We start from the raw sequence: 17,177 nt of genomic DNA, 5'->3' as shown, positions 1-17,177 counted from the left end.
TTTTGCGTCGAATGAGATAAAATTGACTGTAATTGAATTAAAATTAATAGAGTTGTGTGGGTTTTAAGATTTTATTTTTTTTTTACTAATTTGGTATGTAGGTATAACTTACGCTAAATGGGAATAAGGACGTGTTTTGATGCGTTATTATAGATACGTAATATTTATTGGAGTATATATGTATACATAAGAGTAAAAGCATTGTTTGAAGTTACAGAGTAATAAAGCTCTGGTTGATGGCTACAACGATTTCTTTAAGCTTACATATACTACTTCTGATCGCTAGTATGAACCAGAATTTGCTTATACTGAGTGTTCATTGAAATTCAAGAGATATAAATCAAAACGTTGCCAAAAAAGTCGAATTTCTTTATATTCCCCGATGATGTGGCATCATCAGCCTTATCATAAACCAGATGATTGTTATTTTTGTAAAACGGACGTAAACGGTCATCATTATAAAACTCCAAAGCACATAAAGTATGCTGATGTTGCAACTGTTAAGAACCCCGTAGTCTTGGACGATATGATTTACTCAACTGCAGGTCATGAACTGAAGGAAGTTCAACTCATTGCTGATGATGATCAAACTGATAACAATAAACCTGATGATGAAGAGTACTTTCCGCCTGGTTCTAAGTCATCAGAACGACACATTGTATCAAATTCAGATTTTCAGGATCTTTCTCGTGATTTACTTCTATCGGGATAACAATCTGAACCGTTCGCTTCTCGATTTAAACAATGGAATTTAGTTGATGACGACTTCAGATGAATGATGATGATCGAATTTCTTACAGAGAAGTAGTCAAAACTGATGAAGAGAATGACAAAGGTACCGTACCATACTAAACTCCAAAGGGCCGTTTCCAATGCATTTTTAAGTTTGGAACCAGTTCCGTTGTGTACTGCACCGTACCATACCGTACAGTGCTGCACTGCACAATACTCCAATAAATATTATGTGTTTTAATGATACTTGTTATCATTTTCATGCTTCAAAACGCGCCCTTATTCTCATTTAGCGTAAGTTATACCTACATACCAAATTAGTAAAAAAAAAATAAAATCTTAAAACTCACACAACTCTATTAATTTTAATTAAATTACAGTCAAGTATAGCTCATTCGACGCAAAATTAAATTTACTATAACAGTAGTGTACTAAAAAAATCCTCAATATCGGATAATATCGTAAAAATTATGTCAAAGTTGAAAAAATAGAGAAAAAATAAAAAAATTCCAAATACTTCCGTCTACAGTCTCGTCAGTGGTCATTTCAGAAAAATTGTCAACACACTCTCAAAATGGCTTGTTTTTGTTCTTTCGAACTATAAAAACAAATTCGAAATCGTATGGAAATTGGCGAAGTTAAGAGTGATTCTTCACATCAACCTACTGAAAAACGGTTTTATGGCCATAAAATGAGATTTTGGGGGTGTATTGGAAATTTCTCCTATACCATTTTTTTTAGTTTTTCTATAGCCACAAGTTGTGCTAGGTCTCCATAAAAGTATATTTAATTTTTTTTTTTTGTCACACAATGTAATATATTTGGCACTTGTTGAAAGAGCTTAATTAGACTAAAATGAAAGAGGTGCATAAAGTATACAAAAACGAACAAACATACTAATTTATTATATAAAAACCATAAGAAGCGAAGAGTAAAAATAAAGATTTTACAACTTTTTTACTATATTCACATATGCAATTCTTAATAAAGTCAGACACATTATGTACTAACAATATCCCTTTTATAAAATGTACCTATTTTGAAATTGTGGGATATTTATTTTGAGTGAAAGATATCCGAAAAAGCCAAGCTATGTTACCTAAATATATTTATATAATATAATGAAAATTTAAGACATTTTAGTTCACCACCGACATATTTTATTCCTATGAGAAGCTCCTGACCTATAATTTGCGAAAAAACTCACGAATAGAAACTGGACAGCAGGCTATTCTGACAGCCTGGCTGCTCTGTTATCATATTAATATAATTTTTTGTAACCACATTGAAGCTGGAATGGAAATGTAAAGTTTAACTATGTTCCGTCGATTAACATTTCTTTTATCTAGGTCCTCGGTCATACGAGCATGGAAGAAATTAAAAAAAATGGATGTATTTGATAAGAGCCTACTTGATTAAATGCGTAGCGCAAACACTGGGGTGCCTTTTTGGTCTAATACAAAGGGGAATTCAATTGTACTTTCTGGGACTAGCTAGCACCGGGGTGATACTTAGACATCACAACCTGCTATATAAACCTGTAAATTAACCTTACTGGCCTAAATATTACAGAAGAGATACCTTTTTGCTATACAAATCATATTTGGAATTATAGCAACTATTATAAGGCAATGTTCATAATTTCCTGAGTGAATGCTGGAGCTTAGTATAGGGCTTTCCAATAACAGGTGTTACAGGTCATTAACGATTTGTATTTTCAACAAGATGGCGCTACGTGCCACACAAACAACGAAACCATTGACTTTTTACGGGTAAAGTTTCCGGACCGTGTTATCTCTCGAAGAGGTGATCACAATTGGCCACCGAGATCTTGTGATTTAACACCTTGTGACTTTCTTCTTTGGGACCACGTGAAAGAGAAGGTCTACGCCAACAGCTCAGGGTCGATTCAATACCTCAAAGATGGAATTCGTGAGACTGTCGAGGACATAGGACAGGCACTTTGTTCGGTTATGGAAAATTTCATGAAAAGGATATTGTCCTGTTAGCGTGGCAGTGGTGGTCATTTGCCTAATGTTATTTTCCACTATTAACGGCATACCTTCCTCTTTATAATGAAATAAACATCCGATCATTTATATTAAAAAATAGCACTTTTCTTTGAATATCAAAATAACACCTCTTATTCATCATCTTCTTTTGGCTCTACAGCTCTTTATGAGCTTTGGCCTGCTGCACATGGGATCTCCATACGTCTCGAACGCTTGCGACTTTTTTCCAGTTCGTTATCCTAAGTTTATTGATATCGCCCTCTAGTTCGTCGGTCCATCTTGTTCTCGGCCTTCCTCTTGCTCTAGTGTTGAACGCTCTGGCTTCTACGATTTTCTTCTGCGCCCTCGTACCGTCCATTCTTGTAATGTGACCCAGCCATCTTAACCCCTGCGCTTTGATGAAACGTATAAAATGTTCGCCCTTTATCAGTTGATCTAGCTCGTCACTCCATCTTATCCGCCACTCGCCGTGATCTTTGATTGCTCCGATTGCTTTGATTGTGTTAATGGAGTAGTGAAGGGGGTGTTAATGGAGTAGTAAAGCGATTATAACGCTTCTCCTATTCAACAGTCAACCTCTCCTACACGCTGGTACATCCTGTCGATAACAAACGAGGCACTGTCGACCGAATATGGGTAGTATAACCCTATAACCACTTGGCTGAACTCCGGCACCACTGACTTAGGGCTGACAACCCACTCAGCGGAAACTTATTGTCATGAAAGCTACACAAAAGAATTGAAAGCTAACAACACCTCTTATTAAAAAACCCTATATATGGGCCGACAATCAACAAACTTTTGGTTTTCACAGTAATTGATTTGTGTAATTTTGGAATTGACTTATTTGGCTGTGATAGTATTGGACTATAATCCATGAGAAGTGCATTAAATGGTGTATGCACACATATTTAACACTCCCAAAATGTTAATTTAGTATTTTTGTATAATGGCTAATAATATACAGTCAAAAAAAAATTTTAATAAATAAATTACTTTTATTACCAAAGTATTCAAAGAAGGAAATTAAGATAATTTAAATAAAATAACCATATTAAGCGATTAAACAATAAATAAATGTGGATAAATTGAATGAGACTTTTTTTTTAATGTTGCTAATTTAGCTTTTATCAACAACTACCATAGCTTAATCAACAATGTAACATTCCCCCTTTTGGGTGAGCGGATCAGTAGGGCAATGCACCAATTGCATTTCCAGGTTCTAATATACAAATTTATATCGGTGCACCACCATCATAACCGCACTCAGTTTTCCGCCAGTGAGAATATTACCCAACGACAACAACAACAGACAACATGAACGGAACATGAATTGTGGCGGCTTACCTGGAACAGCAATATCATACTCTGGCCAAATGTCTTAAAATTATAAACGTCGTTAATGCCACTTTTTTCCCGCACATGCATAAAAAATGACATCCCAAAAATAGCAAAGATGAACATGACGAGAAAGAGCAGCAGGCAAATGTTGAATAGAGCCGGCAGCGACATAGCTAGCGCGAACAACAATGTGCGGATACCTTTAGCACCTTTGACCAGACGCAGCACTCGGCCCACCTTTGCAACACGCACAACACGCAATAGCGTTGGAGATACGAAGTACTTTTCAATTATATCGCTAAGCACAAGACCTGTGGGAGAAGGAGTAAATGTTTTCGTCCAAAATAGAACGAAATGTAGAAAAAAAGTAGCAATATTAAGTGACATTAAGGCACATACGGCCGTGCCCAATCTTTTTTAATGCTAATACACAAAGGGAAGCTATATTAAATTTTAATACATAAAAAAATAATAAAAGCACCTACTTGCGATGTTTTCGCAACATTTAGAGTACAAAATAAATATTTTGTGTATAGAGATATTTTTACACCATTTACGAGTATGACATTATTGCGAATAAATCATAAAATACAGATCATATATGTATAAATTTACTACAAATCGTTTACGGCTCAAAGATTAAAAGTAAAATATTATTAAATAAAAGACCGAAATATTCCTGTGAAAGCCATTAACTAAAGAAAGCGATATACATAAGTACTAAAATATCATTAATAATAATACAAACACTTAATGTAATCAGGATTTAAAAATAAATAAGTAATAACAAGTTTCGGCTTGGCTAAACACAACAAAATAAAAGTTCAACGCGTAAGCATAATACTCGCCGTGGTATACATACATATCAATGTATGTACATACATATGTATGTATTTAGCAGGTTGCTGTGTAAATAAGTTGAAAGCGATTTGTGAAGATGCGCGGTTACGCCAAGTGCAGTCATCTGATCGAACGATCGATGATTAATCGCATCCAGCCGATTAAAGTAGCGGCTTAAAAGAAAACGGATATAGTACAGTGCCTTTGGCATTGGTTGGGTTAAGCCTGATTTGAGCATGGCGTTTAAGCATTTTTATCTTTAGATGTATTTTCGTTGAATGATACAACACTGAACATTTTCTGGGCTTCCTCAGCAATTATGTATTCCATTGAAACATTTTCACTACAGTTATTGGGAACGAGTACCTTTAAGGTTAAGCGATAATCCGCAGCATATATTTAGTGCCAAATATCATTATTAAATAGCTAAGCATTTAATCGAATAAGTGTGACCATATATAATATTTTTATAACTACATTTTATTTATAATTTCTTCAGAAATTACTTATCAGAATGTCACACGTTGTTGAGCAAAAGGAAAGCTCTTCGTTTAAATTATAAATTAACTATTTTTAGGTGCAAAACTCAAGATAATTATAATTTAATTTCAGCCTATCTTTGCATAATTTCAATATGTATTTTTGTTCACTGATTATATATGGTTAACGGAATGAATAGGTCTGGTATTATTGATCTAGTATTGAGGAGGGTAATTGTGAAAAAATTATGTCCACTAAATTTATCCAGCCTAAGTATATTGTGAGTAAATTGTAATATTATGAAATTACATATGTATACTCGTATACCGAAAAGATAAAAAAAAAATAGCGGAACCTGAAATATTTTGGGTCTAAAAATTTTTAAGATGTTCTGCAAAGAACGAAATATTTTCGTAAATGCTACTAAGTAGAAGCTATCTCAATCATTGTATCACATACTTCTTTATGTATGAGTGTAAAGAAGTATTAATAGTATCTTGAATCAAATGATGGAATCGTTTATTTTAAAATATTATTAGTTAAATTGGGGGTTTATTTTTCGGCGATATTTTATTTGTACAGGAGCTACTATTTATATATGTATGTTACTATAATATAAATGTACAAATATACATGTATGTGATTATATATTATCTTTTTATACGACGATATTACTATAACGCTCTATTCACTATTTTTGTGATTTATCCAAGGGGTCGCAAACTACTGACGTTGGGTGAATTTGAGTTTATTTGCGACTTGCGTTCATAGTAAAGTACATAATTCCCATCGACAAAATGGACAAAAACCATTAAGGAGATTCAGCTAGCGCCCTATATGCAATATCTTACTTATTGGAGTATCACCATAAAAAATGGCTGGTTGGACTGCAAGGGCATACCAAAGTAGCTGTACTCTTATCGATGCACTTTCAGTCGAAAGGCTCAGTGCCTCATTTAGGATGGGCCCTGCAATACCATTGCGACATACATAATTTTATATATGAATTATGTGTGCACTTATATATACATACATCCATTTAGTCCAAAAATGCTGGACAAAAGCAAATAGAGGTAGAGCAATCTATTGGTATCTTTGGCTGAATCTGTATGTACCGCGTCCAAAGGTATCTTTCGCGGAATGCTAGCCATTTTTTTTTTTACCTAAGATCCGAGATTTTTTCTTCGTTTATGCTTTCTTTCAACGTTTTAAGTTGACTACCCATGTAGAAAGAGACGTGTATTAATATATTCGACGATTTGATATCACTTTAGTTTCATTGTTTCCTTTCCATCAATATTCATATGCTTTACTCTTAAATAAACTCCTATAACTATAACAACGGAAAAGTAAAATCAGCCAGCGGCGTCAAGCTATCTGCCTAATTTTTTTTAATGTACGTATTCTTTAATTTAGTGCAACATGAAAGCTAAAAATTTAATTTTAGAGTTTAGCTAAGGGACTTATGTATTAAGTCTGAATGGCGCAAAGCGCAAGTAATTTTATGATAGCTTTTTAGGTAATGCATATCACAATTTCTATATGCATATGTAATATGAATTCAAGCAGATAAAGTTAAGCTGGAAAGCTTTTAAAGCTTGCAAATAAAAAGGATCATATCACAACATATAAGCCAATTAACGTATTAAAGCTACTTAGGAAAATACAAATATTTCAGTTAAATGGTAAATATGTATGCTATTATCTTTAAATATTGGGAACGAGATTTTTATTTAAAGCTAAAAATAAACTCGTTTATGATTTTTAGCGAATAACGATTTGGTCCTACCGAAGTTATTGAAATAAGAAAATGTGCTATTTTAAAGCAAAAAAACTGTCTTTTTCATAAACAACGCACAATAAGGTATTATTTTACATTAAGAAATGCTGTAATCAAAGTTTCATTCTTGCGAAGGTGTTATGAAAAAGAGGTTTTCTGTTTCACAATGTAGTAAAGCATATTTCAAGCCATCTTCTGTATAAGTAAACTCCATTAAATTTGGCATTTGAATTCGTCATCTATTTTATTTTAAATATTGATGAGTTGCCGTTTTATTCCGACAGTTTAAGCCATCAAATACCATAAACAATATAAATAAAAACAAAGCAAGTGACCATTTGTGCTTTCGTATGTAATTTAATTTATGATTAAAAAATTAAAGAAAACCATTTGGAAAGTAGTCAAAAAATGTAAAATAAAAGGAAAAAGCTTTAACTACCAACAACTACGGCCTTTAATTAAATCATAACCAATTTATAATTAAGGAATTAACTCACTATACTAATATGCAGGTATGCAAAAACTTTCACATCTTCAGCTTATTCGTTTATAGAGTTCAATTGACTTAGAATATAAGGAACATGATCATCTGCTTCGATATCGTTTTACTGTATGGACTATGTATCAGCTTGAAAATTTCGGAGGCTCACCAAGAGGTGCATATCTCTTTTCAGTCAAAACACTCAGAGTACGTTCGGGAAACTAAATATGACTGTATGGTGCGGTTCTTGGCAGTGGCATTGTTAACAAATTTTTATCCCTAAAAATTATTTTAGCAACACATTAAATAATTGGATATGCTCGAGCACTGGTCATCCAGCAGTCAATGTTTTGCGCAATAAGTTCGATAATTTTATTGACAGCCGTTGTGGTGATGTAAGTTAGCTTCTTTGGAGCTTCGATTTGATATCGTTAAACTCTTTCCGAGACCGATGTTATGCCCACAAACAATCGAGACACGAAATTGCCGAATTAGAGGCTGAAATGGTCGGAAATGTTGTGTAAAATTGGATCGAAAGGTTGGGTCATTGCAGCGCCAGACGAAGTAGTCACTTTAAGCAAATAGCGAAGTAAAAATCTTTGGAAAACATTGAGCAGTTTTTGCAACAGCCCTGCTAATATGTATGTTGTTCGTTCTCCTGCCGCTAGACATTTTTCCTCTTTTTAAATACGAACATTGATAATGGGAATAAAGTTCGTGCTTCTAGAAAAATGTATCAATTGAAGATAAGGACATATTGTTTCTAAATATGTAAATTTTACATATGAGAAAGCTAGCTTGAACAAGTTTTTGTTAATTGATATAATTGAATACCATACAAATATTGTACATACATACAACTTAAATATAAAAATAACTATAAAATAACCACAAAAAAAAGATAAACAGTTTATAAGCATGATTTGTTGTAATGTATTCAAATAAATTCAATGTTAAACAGTTACATTTGAAATCTGATATATTCAACACAACAGAAAAATAAACAAGTTGATGAAAAAATTATGAGGGATACTTAAGCACAACATTTAGCTTTCTGTACAATAGTACTCTTTTATATAATTATTAATACAGTAAACAATTTACAACACTCGAATTCACGTAATTATGATAATACGGTACATAAAAAATAGCCAATGTGAATTGAACGAAAATATACGTTTGTACATATGCGGACTATGGACGATCGGACAATGTATATTTATAGTTCGGTTGTTAGTAATTCGACATTTAAATTTTACATTTAACAGTTAAAATTTTAAATATTCAAAAGTAACAAATTACGAATTTACATATAAAACGAATATTTAAACCATAATTTTAAAATTACCACAAAGAAGACTTTTGGCTTTTACTTACCTAAGATGGATAAAATGACAACTACTACATCAAATAAATTCCATGGCTCAATAAAATAGTGATACCGTAAAGCGAATATTTTTAATAGACATTCGGAACTGAAAATAACTACGAATATCGCATTTAGATAGTCTAGGACAGCATTATATGTTTCGGACGCATCGTATCGATCGAGTGTCATGGTAAACATATTCAGGCCAATAAATAACATAATTATTATATCAAATTTTTTATCTGTAACTATTTCAAATACTATTGCTTGTGGACGCCACTGTAAGAGAAAAGAGAGAAACATAGAAAACAATGAATTCGCAATCATTTAGAATGATTTAAATTTTGGTATATTTGTATAAGCTTTTTGGTTAGCTTAGACACACATGCGTGTGTTACAAATTTTTCATTTATATTTGTTATCTGTTATTGTTGATCTGTGCCAAATGCAACTTTTTTCTCAAGAATATAGTAGATACGACTTGTATAATAATAAAAGTAAAAAAAATTCATTCGAAATGTTTTCATTATGCTTTTTTGTACTGCATAATTTTAAATACTAAAGAAAATATATTAAAACAACTGTGGGATATAAAGAATGATCGGTTTGCTTTCATTCCCAGGTTACATACGAGGGCGGGTCAATAAGTCCGTAACTTTTTGTATTTCTGACCTCTTTACTGAAAAAGAAATACTGCTCCTGTCAACAAGCATCTGTCAGTTGATTCTTGTCAAAATTTGAACGTGCTGCGTCAGTTAGTTTGTGTTTTACAGCTACCTTTATCAGACTACCCAGTAATTTGAGGAGAAAATGGAAAAAAACTGAATTTCGTGTGCTTATTAAGCCGATTCACCCTTAGAAACCCACTGTTTCGACTGTTGTTTGGTCTCTGGTGTGTGGCGATGGATCCATGCTTCGTCCACGGTTACAAAACAGCGCAAAAACTCCTCCATATTGCGATTAAACAACGCCAAACCTTCCTGTGAAGTTGTTACACGATTGCGTTTGTGGTCGACTGTGAATTACTGGGTAGTCTGATAAAGGTAGCTGTAAAACACAAACTAACAGATGCCTGTTGACAGGATCAGTATGTCTTTTTCAGTAAAGAGGTCAGAAATACAAAAAGTCACGGACTTATTGACCCGCCCTCGTACCTTCATCCAATCTATTGGTAATATAAGAAGATTTGCAATCTTGGATATTATGCATTATTCTTTAATGTTTATTACGGAAATTGGATTTCTATAAAAATAAACGTGCATATATTTGCATTTTTATTATCTAGTGAAAAGTACAACTAGTTGTGAAAATTAGGAGTAAACTATTCGATTCCCTTTCAAAATAATTAATTAATTCAGTTTACACATATTAAACAGTGTGTTTGTAAAAAATGCATTTAAAAAAATTGCAATCGATATTTTTTAGGTGTTAAATTGTTTCACAAAACATGCATACAATGTGTCAGCATAGTATTGTACATCTGTATCCATCTACTACGGTAGATAAGTTGGTTATCATGCTTGTACTTTTTATATTTCATTGATTTGAATTTGCAGTGCATGCAAATGCATACATATCATATAAAATCTGTATTAAATATGTTGAGGAAATCTTTAAAATTTTAGTTTTTCGCTGGATTTATGTATGGCAGACATAAAAATGTTTAAGAACAGACAACCTCACAAGGAGTGCAGCTCTCAGATTGGCATGTGTTTTGAATATACAGAATATGTACATTTTAAAGCAACTTTTTTAAATAGCAGTGGAAGAATGGCATAACTTCTGATATATATTTATTATTATTTTTGTTTTTTTACTATACAATTCGACCACTTAACGCGGCTTGTGCACGCGCACATGCATCCGTTGCTATGGATGCTGATGTTTTGAAAATATTGCTAGATATATAGCTGGGCCCTCATTTGTTTGTCTTTAATTTTATTTCAATCTCAGCTACGCCATCAGTGTCTTAATTGAGGACGTACTGATTATTTTGTTCACGTTAAAAAAGGAAAACGAAAAATCATAATAAATCGCGCAACTTGGAAAAAAGTATTAACAATTGGCACAGATTTATGTAAATAATTTATGGTCTCCTTTTGAATTTATTGTATTTATCGATCGATATAACTCTATTTTAAAATTACTCTATTCTTCTTTTGTGTTAAAAATATGTAAGCCTTACCCTCGGTCTAGGAATGGCTTTTAATGGTTTTTTAGAGCCCATCTTTTTCATAGCATTATAGTACTTTTTCTGATCTTCTGTCATGAACATTTCTAATGATCCACCTGCTTTTTTCTTTTGCTCGTTAAAATTATCAATGATAACACCAATGAACAGATTGAGAGTGAAAAATGATCCAAATATAATGAAGAATACGAAATATAAATACATGTAGATATTCGTTTCACGGATTGGCTGCTTGCCCACCTGTTGAATGGTAACATATGTTTCATATCGGGTGTGCGTATGTTGGTAAAGGTGTTGGTATTGATGTATTTTTGGTGTTATGGTTTTTGTTGTTGATTTATTGATCGTGTTGTTGCAGGGATTTTATAATTTTTTTTTAGTTTATTTGTTGGTTATTTAATTTCATAGTTTATATGTTCGTTGCAGGTTTGTTTCAGACGTGCAGGTATGATGGGGAAATAGTGTAATAAGGTTGTTTGTTTTTGTAATTGTTAGCAGGAAAGAAAAAGAAAAAAAATAATATTAGTATTGTCTGAGATTAAAAAAGAAATAATTTTTGATTAATAAGCTAGCTCCGGAACATGTTTGAATTACCTCACGTGAGTCAATAGCGTCGTTCATAATAGGTATCCAGCCTTTAAACGTGGCCACTTGAAAAAGGCACAGATACGCATTACCTACATGATCAAAATTCATGGCTGAATTCACCCATGTGTAGTTCTCACTCTCGCAGGCATTGCGGTTTGGTATGATTTCGTGACTGAGTTTAGTGCCATTTTGGTCTTCGCACTGCAGTATAGTCGAGCCGTAGTTGGCGAAATAATAAACAGAGAATAATTATCTTAATATTTTATAAATTAAAATAACTATATTCACAATTTTATTCATACATGTACAGCACATTTTGATTTACTTTCGGCTTCACTTAATTAGGCGACATCTATGTATATATATACATACATACATATATATATGTATCTTGAATTTAATAATAAACTATGCTAAAATCAATTTTATTTTAGGTACTAATTTGTGCTAAAAAGGAAACGTTCGAGGTATATAAGACCGGCGGTTTTAGAAATAAAATACAAGTTCACATTGCTTTATTTTTCTTGTATCGGCTCCTATATAAATTACTTTCAAGGTAAAAAATAAAAAAAAATTTTTTTTACATGGTTATGTTGGTAGTGTTCACCCAAAAAGAGATACAAATGAATATAGGTTACGTAAGGAATTGAATATTTTTCATTTCGGAATTTAAAAAATTTCTCCACTAACTTTTATAGTAAGGTCTATAAAAAAAATGTGTTTTATGCATACTATAGCTATAGATAAAAATAATAGGGATTTGTTTTGGTGAAGCCCATAACCAAAATTATTTGTCATTATTTAGTTATACATACATATGTCTTTAGAGATCAATGGATGAAAATCAAGCATCAATTGCAATTTATAAATACAAGGATATATCTAATATGACACTTCCGTATATACTATGTATAATACTACTACAAAAATAGTAATAAGTATATCGAAGTATACGTTTTATTTATGAACGTTGGACAAAATTTGGATAAAATTTAGTAGCCTTGTGATCCCGTCCTACCGAGTGCTACGTGTAACTTTAATTTAAACAAAAATTTAGGCAATAATTTCAATCATTTATCAAATAATAATGTATGTTTATATTTATTAATTGCCAACCATTTACGAAAAATAGATGTAAAGATACGCTTTTTAACATTTTCATTTTTCTGGTATTCTGCCAAATCGTAATCGAATCAATGTATGGCCTGACTGATACAATCGTAGATCATAATTAAACATAACTGCTTCTGGGCTTTGATCTTACATTTATAGCAGCTATGCGCTTGTATGTTGTCGTAAATCAACCTAGTGGCTCTTCTACCACAAAGATGATTTAATAAAACATATGACAAATTTATAATTTATAAGTATAATATTTATACTTTTTATGTTTTTTTTTATATTTTTTTCAAATTTGATTTCAACGTACCTTAAAATATTTTCCAGCAAAAAGCTGTACACCCATTATGGCAAAAATTAGCCAAAATATTAGACACACCAATAGCACATTGAAGATGGACGGTATAGCTTGAACCAATGCATTCACGACGACCTGTACATTCGAAACGATGGCAGCACCAGAGCCAATAATGGTTACGTCGGCGGCCATATTTACGTAAGGTGATGTAAGAAATGGCAGTAATGAGATGGCGACGAATATATCGGTGCAGGGCATGAGTGGAATGGTTGAATGGCGATTGCATCCAGTTGAAAAATTTTGCGATAAAGATATTGTGTTTACAATCGATACCATTTTGAATGTGAGAGAACACGAAGCGGGAATAAATTTAAACACATTTTAGTTTTAGAACTTCTGATCAACAATAAATATTGAGTAAACAATAATCCGGAAGAGTCGATGATGATAATGTTAATGATATTCATTCGACATTTAATATAATTGAATATACATATGTATGTATAATAATTCTGTTGATGGTAAAAGCATGCAGTACTTATTTTCTGGTATTAACTAGGTTGGGTAACATGGACGCGACAAATTTGGGTGCAGAGCCATAGCAAACACAACCATTTAGTAAATAAAAGCATGCATAAGAAACTTTGAATTTACATGTTGTATTAGGGTAAACCAACCTGCCAAATTATATCAGAAAGCAAATTCTTAAATTATCTTGAGTAAAAAGCGTCTCTAACATAAATAATTCAACATATGTTATGAATGCAGAGAAAGCTCGATTACACATTTCAAAACCGCAGCAACAAAAAAAACGAACTAAAATTCAATGAAACATACATACAATCAAATTATAAAACAAAATTGCAATACATATAGGAATACTTTTTACAATCTGTGTTTAAAAAGGTCGAATTTCTTTTATATTTAGTTTTGTGGAAAAGTTACGAAGTTTCGTTTACGTGTGGATGCACATCAAATCACGATAACTGATGGGATATTTATAGGACTAGCATTACATCTAGCAGATAGGAATATTAAATTGAACGAGCGTTATGATAGAATATGCGAAAATTCAATGAAATCCACTCTTGAAATGTAGGTATGTTTTGATGAAAGCACTGTTTTCTGTACTTATATATATGAAAATAAAAAGGTTTTATGTACTGATTTGAGTTTGAATGTGCAGAAATGTATTCGTATATTATTTTATTAATGAGGGATTATACATTGTAGTTGAATTTTGGGTGAGTTGTGAATTTAATTATTAAAACAAGAGAAAAACATGTGTAAAACATTGTTCTTGATAAAACCACTACCATTCTAATACTTTGCGATATATTTTGAAAATTAAAATCATACCAATTAAACAATCAATCAAATAGTTGATCAGTTAAATAATAAATAATTCGACTAACGTTAATGATGCATTTTTTCTTTTGAATGAGAGTTGACATTGTTTTGAATAATTTGATCTAAATTACTTAGTTTTGATGTTACTTTGTTTTCACTGTTTTTAAACGAATATAACGGTTGCATTAAAGAGAGAATATGATAATGAAAGTACGTACCCTCATGCCCTGCATTCGGGACATGGCACGTAGTGGTCTCAGTGCTCTTAACGTTCGCATAGTCTTGAAGGCTTGAATACCACCAGCTCCAGCAAGTGAAGCAACGAAGTTGATAAGCGACACCTAGTACCGGTTTTTCGAAAGTCATTATAAGCAAAGATTCTTTTCAAAACAAGGATCGGAAGTTGTATATGTTTAAAGGGGTTATTTTTTTAATTTCATTTATAGATTCTGTGGCTTGTGACATTGTGATTTTCGTATGCATTGGTAATCTGAAGCATTAATTTGTTTTTCTTATGGCTTCGTGTTTTTTGACTTTGGTGTAATTCGAACTGTCATTTCAAACGTCAACTGAATCTAAAAAGTTATTATTGTATAAGACGACACAAAAGAAAATAAAATAAACGAAACATAACGGAATGGCACAAAACAAATAGACATTTAAAAACGAAGTCACAATCTTCTCAACCTTTATTTTTATTCAAAAACTGACTACGCCTTATAATTAGTTTACTTTTGAAATAAATTAAATAAATTGTTGCGCATCCTGCTTATACTAATAAAAGTTACAAATTTAAAATAAGTACATTATCTTACAAAAAAGACATTAAGTCACATAAACAATTTATGAAAGCTATGCTTAAAAGAAATATATATGTAAGAAAAAGGTCGACGCCTTCCAACTCCCCGGTGGTGAGCATATATGTATGTATTTGTAAGTACAAACTTAGCAATACTCTTTTTTAATGCCTTTGTGCTCAATCTGCAATGGTAATAAGGACTTATACGAAAATACTTACAGATTTATAATTTTCTAATTTCTTGTATGTTTAGAATTGAACTTTCCAATATAATCAAGGAAATTCTAACACATACATAATTGTCTAATTTCTTTTATGTTTAGAATTGCACTTTTCAAGATAATCAAGAAAGCTCATATATGTATAAAATGAAGTTATTGTTTGTTTTTTGGATATTTTTTCCGAAATTGCTGTTAAACTCCACAATAGTCAAACACACATGCCAAATTTTGGAGAGATGGTGGTAAAGGGACTGGGACTGAAGATTGTAATTAAAATGATTCGCATTTGCTAAAATTTGCATATTATTATTTACAAAGGGTTCCAGGGCAAATTAACCCAAATATTGGTTACAACTTTTGCATATTAAGGGAAACTAAGGAAGAACTAGTATAATCTTAGTCGTTTTAAAGATGGGCAAAAATACGAGTATCTATGTATATATATATAATTATTTTTACAATGTGCATATGACATTGAATCGTATTTGTCTATTGTGGAGCAGTGAGCTCAGCGGTATGAGAAACTAGGCTGGCTTGTCTGAATTTTGACAAATTATTGCTCTAACTTTGCTGCCAGACTCAATGGAGAAGTGATTTGCATAGAATATGCCAAAACATGTGCACTATAGTAAAAGTTTTGATAGTCTATAACGCGAAATAACTTGCCCAAGACCAAGCGATTCTGAGAGTTAAAAATTTCGTGCTTAGGAGATATAGTCTTTTAAGTAAAACACTGCCACCACTGCGTAGGCAAAGAAGCTTTTATGCTTCCGGAAATATTTACAATTTAAACTACATACGTACATATATTAAATTCAGAAAGAAAAAACCAGGTATCCTTTTTTACAAATAAATATATACTTGCGTACATATGCACATTTACACTTGTGAAGTATAAGATATCTAGTTTATAGCGAAGAAGATATCATACGTTTCGAAGAAAATTGTGATGGACATAGAAACATTTACTACGAAATATCATGGTTGCAGTTAAGAAGTAGCCCGAATAAGCTTTATAGTACAGTGGATTTAAGTTACTTCAGTGCCTTGGTTTGCACAGCGATTGAATTTTGGTTTTTGGAACAGTGATAGGAAGTAATGAACTGTGAAAATATTAATTACTTGTAGCAAGTTTTTTATGGGGCCGTGGAAGTACTATATTAATCTACAACTCTTAATGTGAAGGAAAGGCTTCTTTACGCAGGCAATTCTAATACACCAGACATTTAGTGATGGCTTTACAATATGAGCTTTAGAAACATCTTGAATTGTTTAACAATGCTTCTTTAAATATTTTACAACTAATTACTACGTATCATCTAAATATTAGACAACTATATATTTTGAATACATTTAATTTTTCTGTTAACTCAAATAAAGAGGCGTATGTGGAAAAATTATGAACACTAAGGCATCTCGAGGTACTATTGAGTATATATCTAATGCTATATAATAGTTTTATGACTATCTATGTATAATATTGATGTACTTACATATCTATTCTATTTAGTATTTGTATGTGTAATAGTGCAGAAAATATCTTGATTAGTGTCAGCAAAGGGAAATAGCTATCTGA

At 32.0% G+C, this 17,177-nt stretch overlaps 1 protein-coding gene across 32 annotated transcripts in view; it reads right to left on the bottom strand.

Moving 5' to 3' along the window:
• Positions 1–17,177, bottom strand: part of LOC129237116 (sodium channel protein para) — a 63,527-nt gene that overhangs the window by 6,121 nt on the left and 40,229 nt on the right. For all 32 annotated transcript variants that reach the window (XM_054871553.1, XM_054871560.1, XM_054871568.1 and 29 more), the window contains 6 exons: positions 14,800–14,922; positions 13,244–13,366; positions 11,821–12,015; positions 11,221–11,466; positions 9,044–9,314; positions 4,092–4,396 (listed from right to left, as the gene is read on the bottom strand). In XM_054871553.1, the coding sequence (XP_054727528.1) occupies positions 4,092–4,396; positions 9,044–9,314; positions 11,221–11,466; positions 11,821–12,015; positions 13,244–13,366; positions 14,800–14,922 (1,263 nt within the window). The remainder of the gene's footprint in view (positions 1–4,091; positions 4,397–9,043; positions 9,315–11,220; positions 11,467–11,820; positions 12,016–13,243; positions 13,367–14,799; positions 14,923–17,177) is intronic.

Source organism: Anastrepha obliqua, chromosome 2 (assembly GCF_027943255.1).
Source record: "Anastrepha obliqua isolate idAnaObli1 chromosome 2, idAnaObli1_1.0, whole genome shotgun sequence".
Classification (NCBI taxonomy): domain Eukaryota; kingdom Metazoa; phylum Arthropoda; class Insecta; order Diptera; family Tephritidae; genus Anastrepha; species Anastrepha obliqua.
The sequence above is the reverse complement of the archived record's forward strand: the minus strand, read 5'-3'. Positions and strand labels throughout refer to the sequence as shown.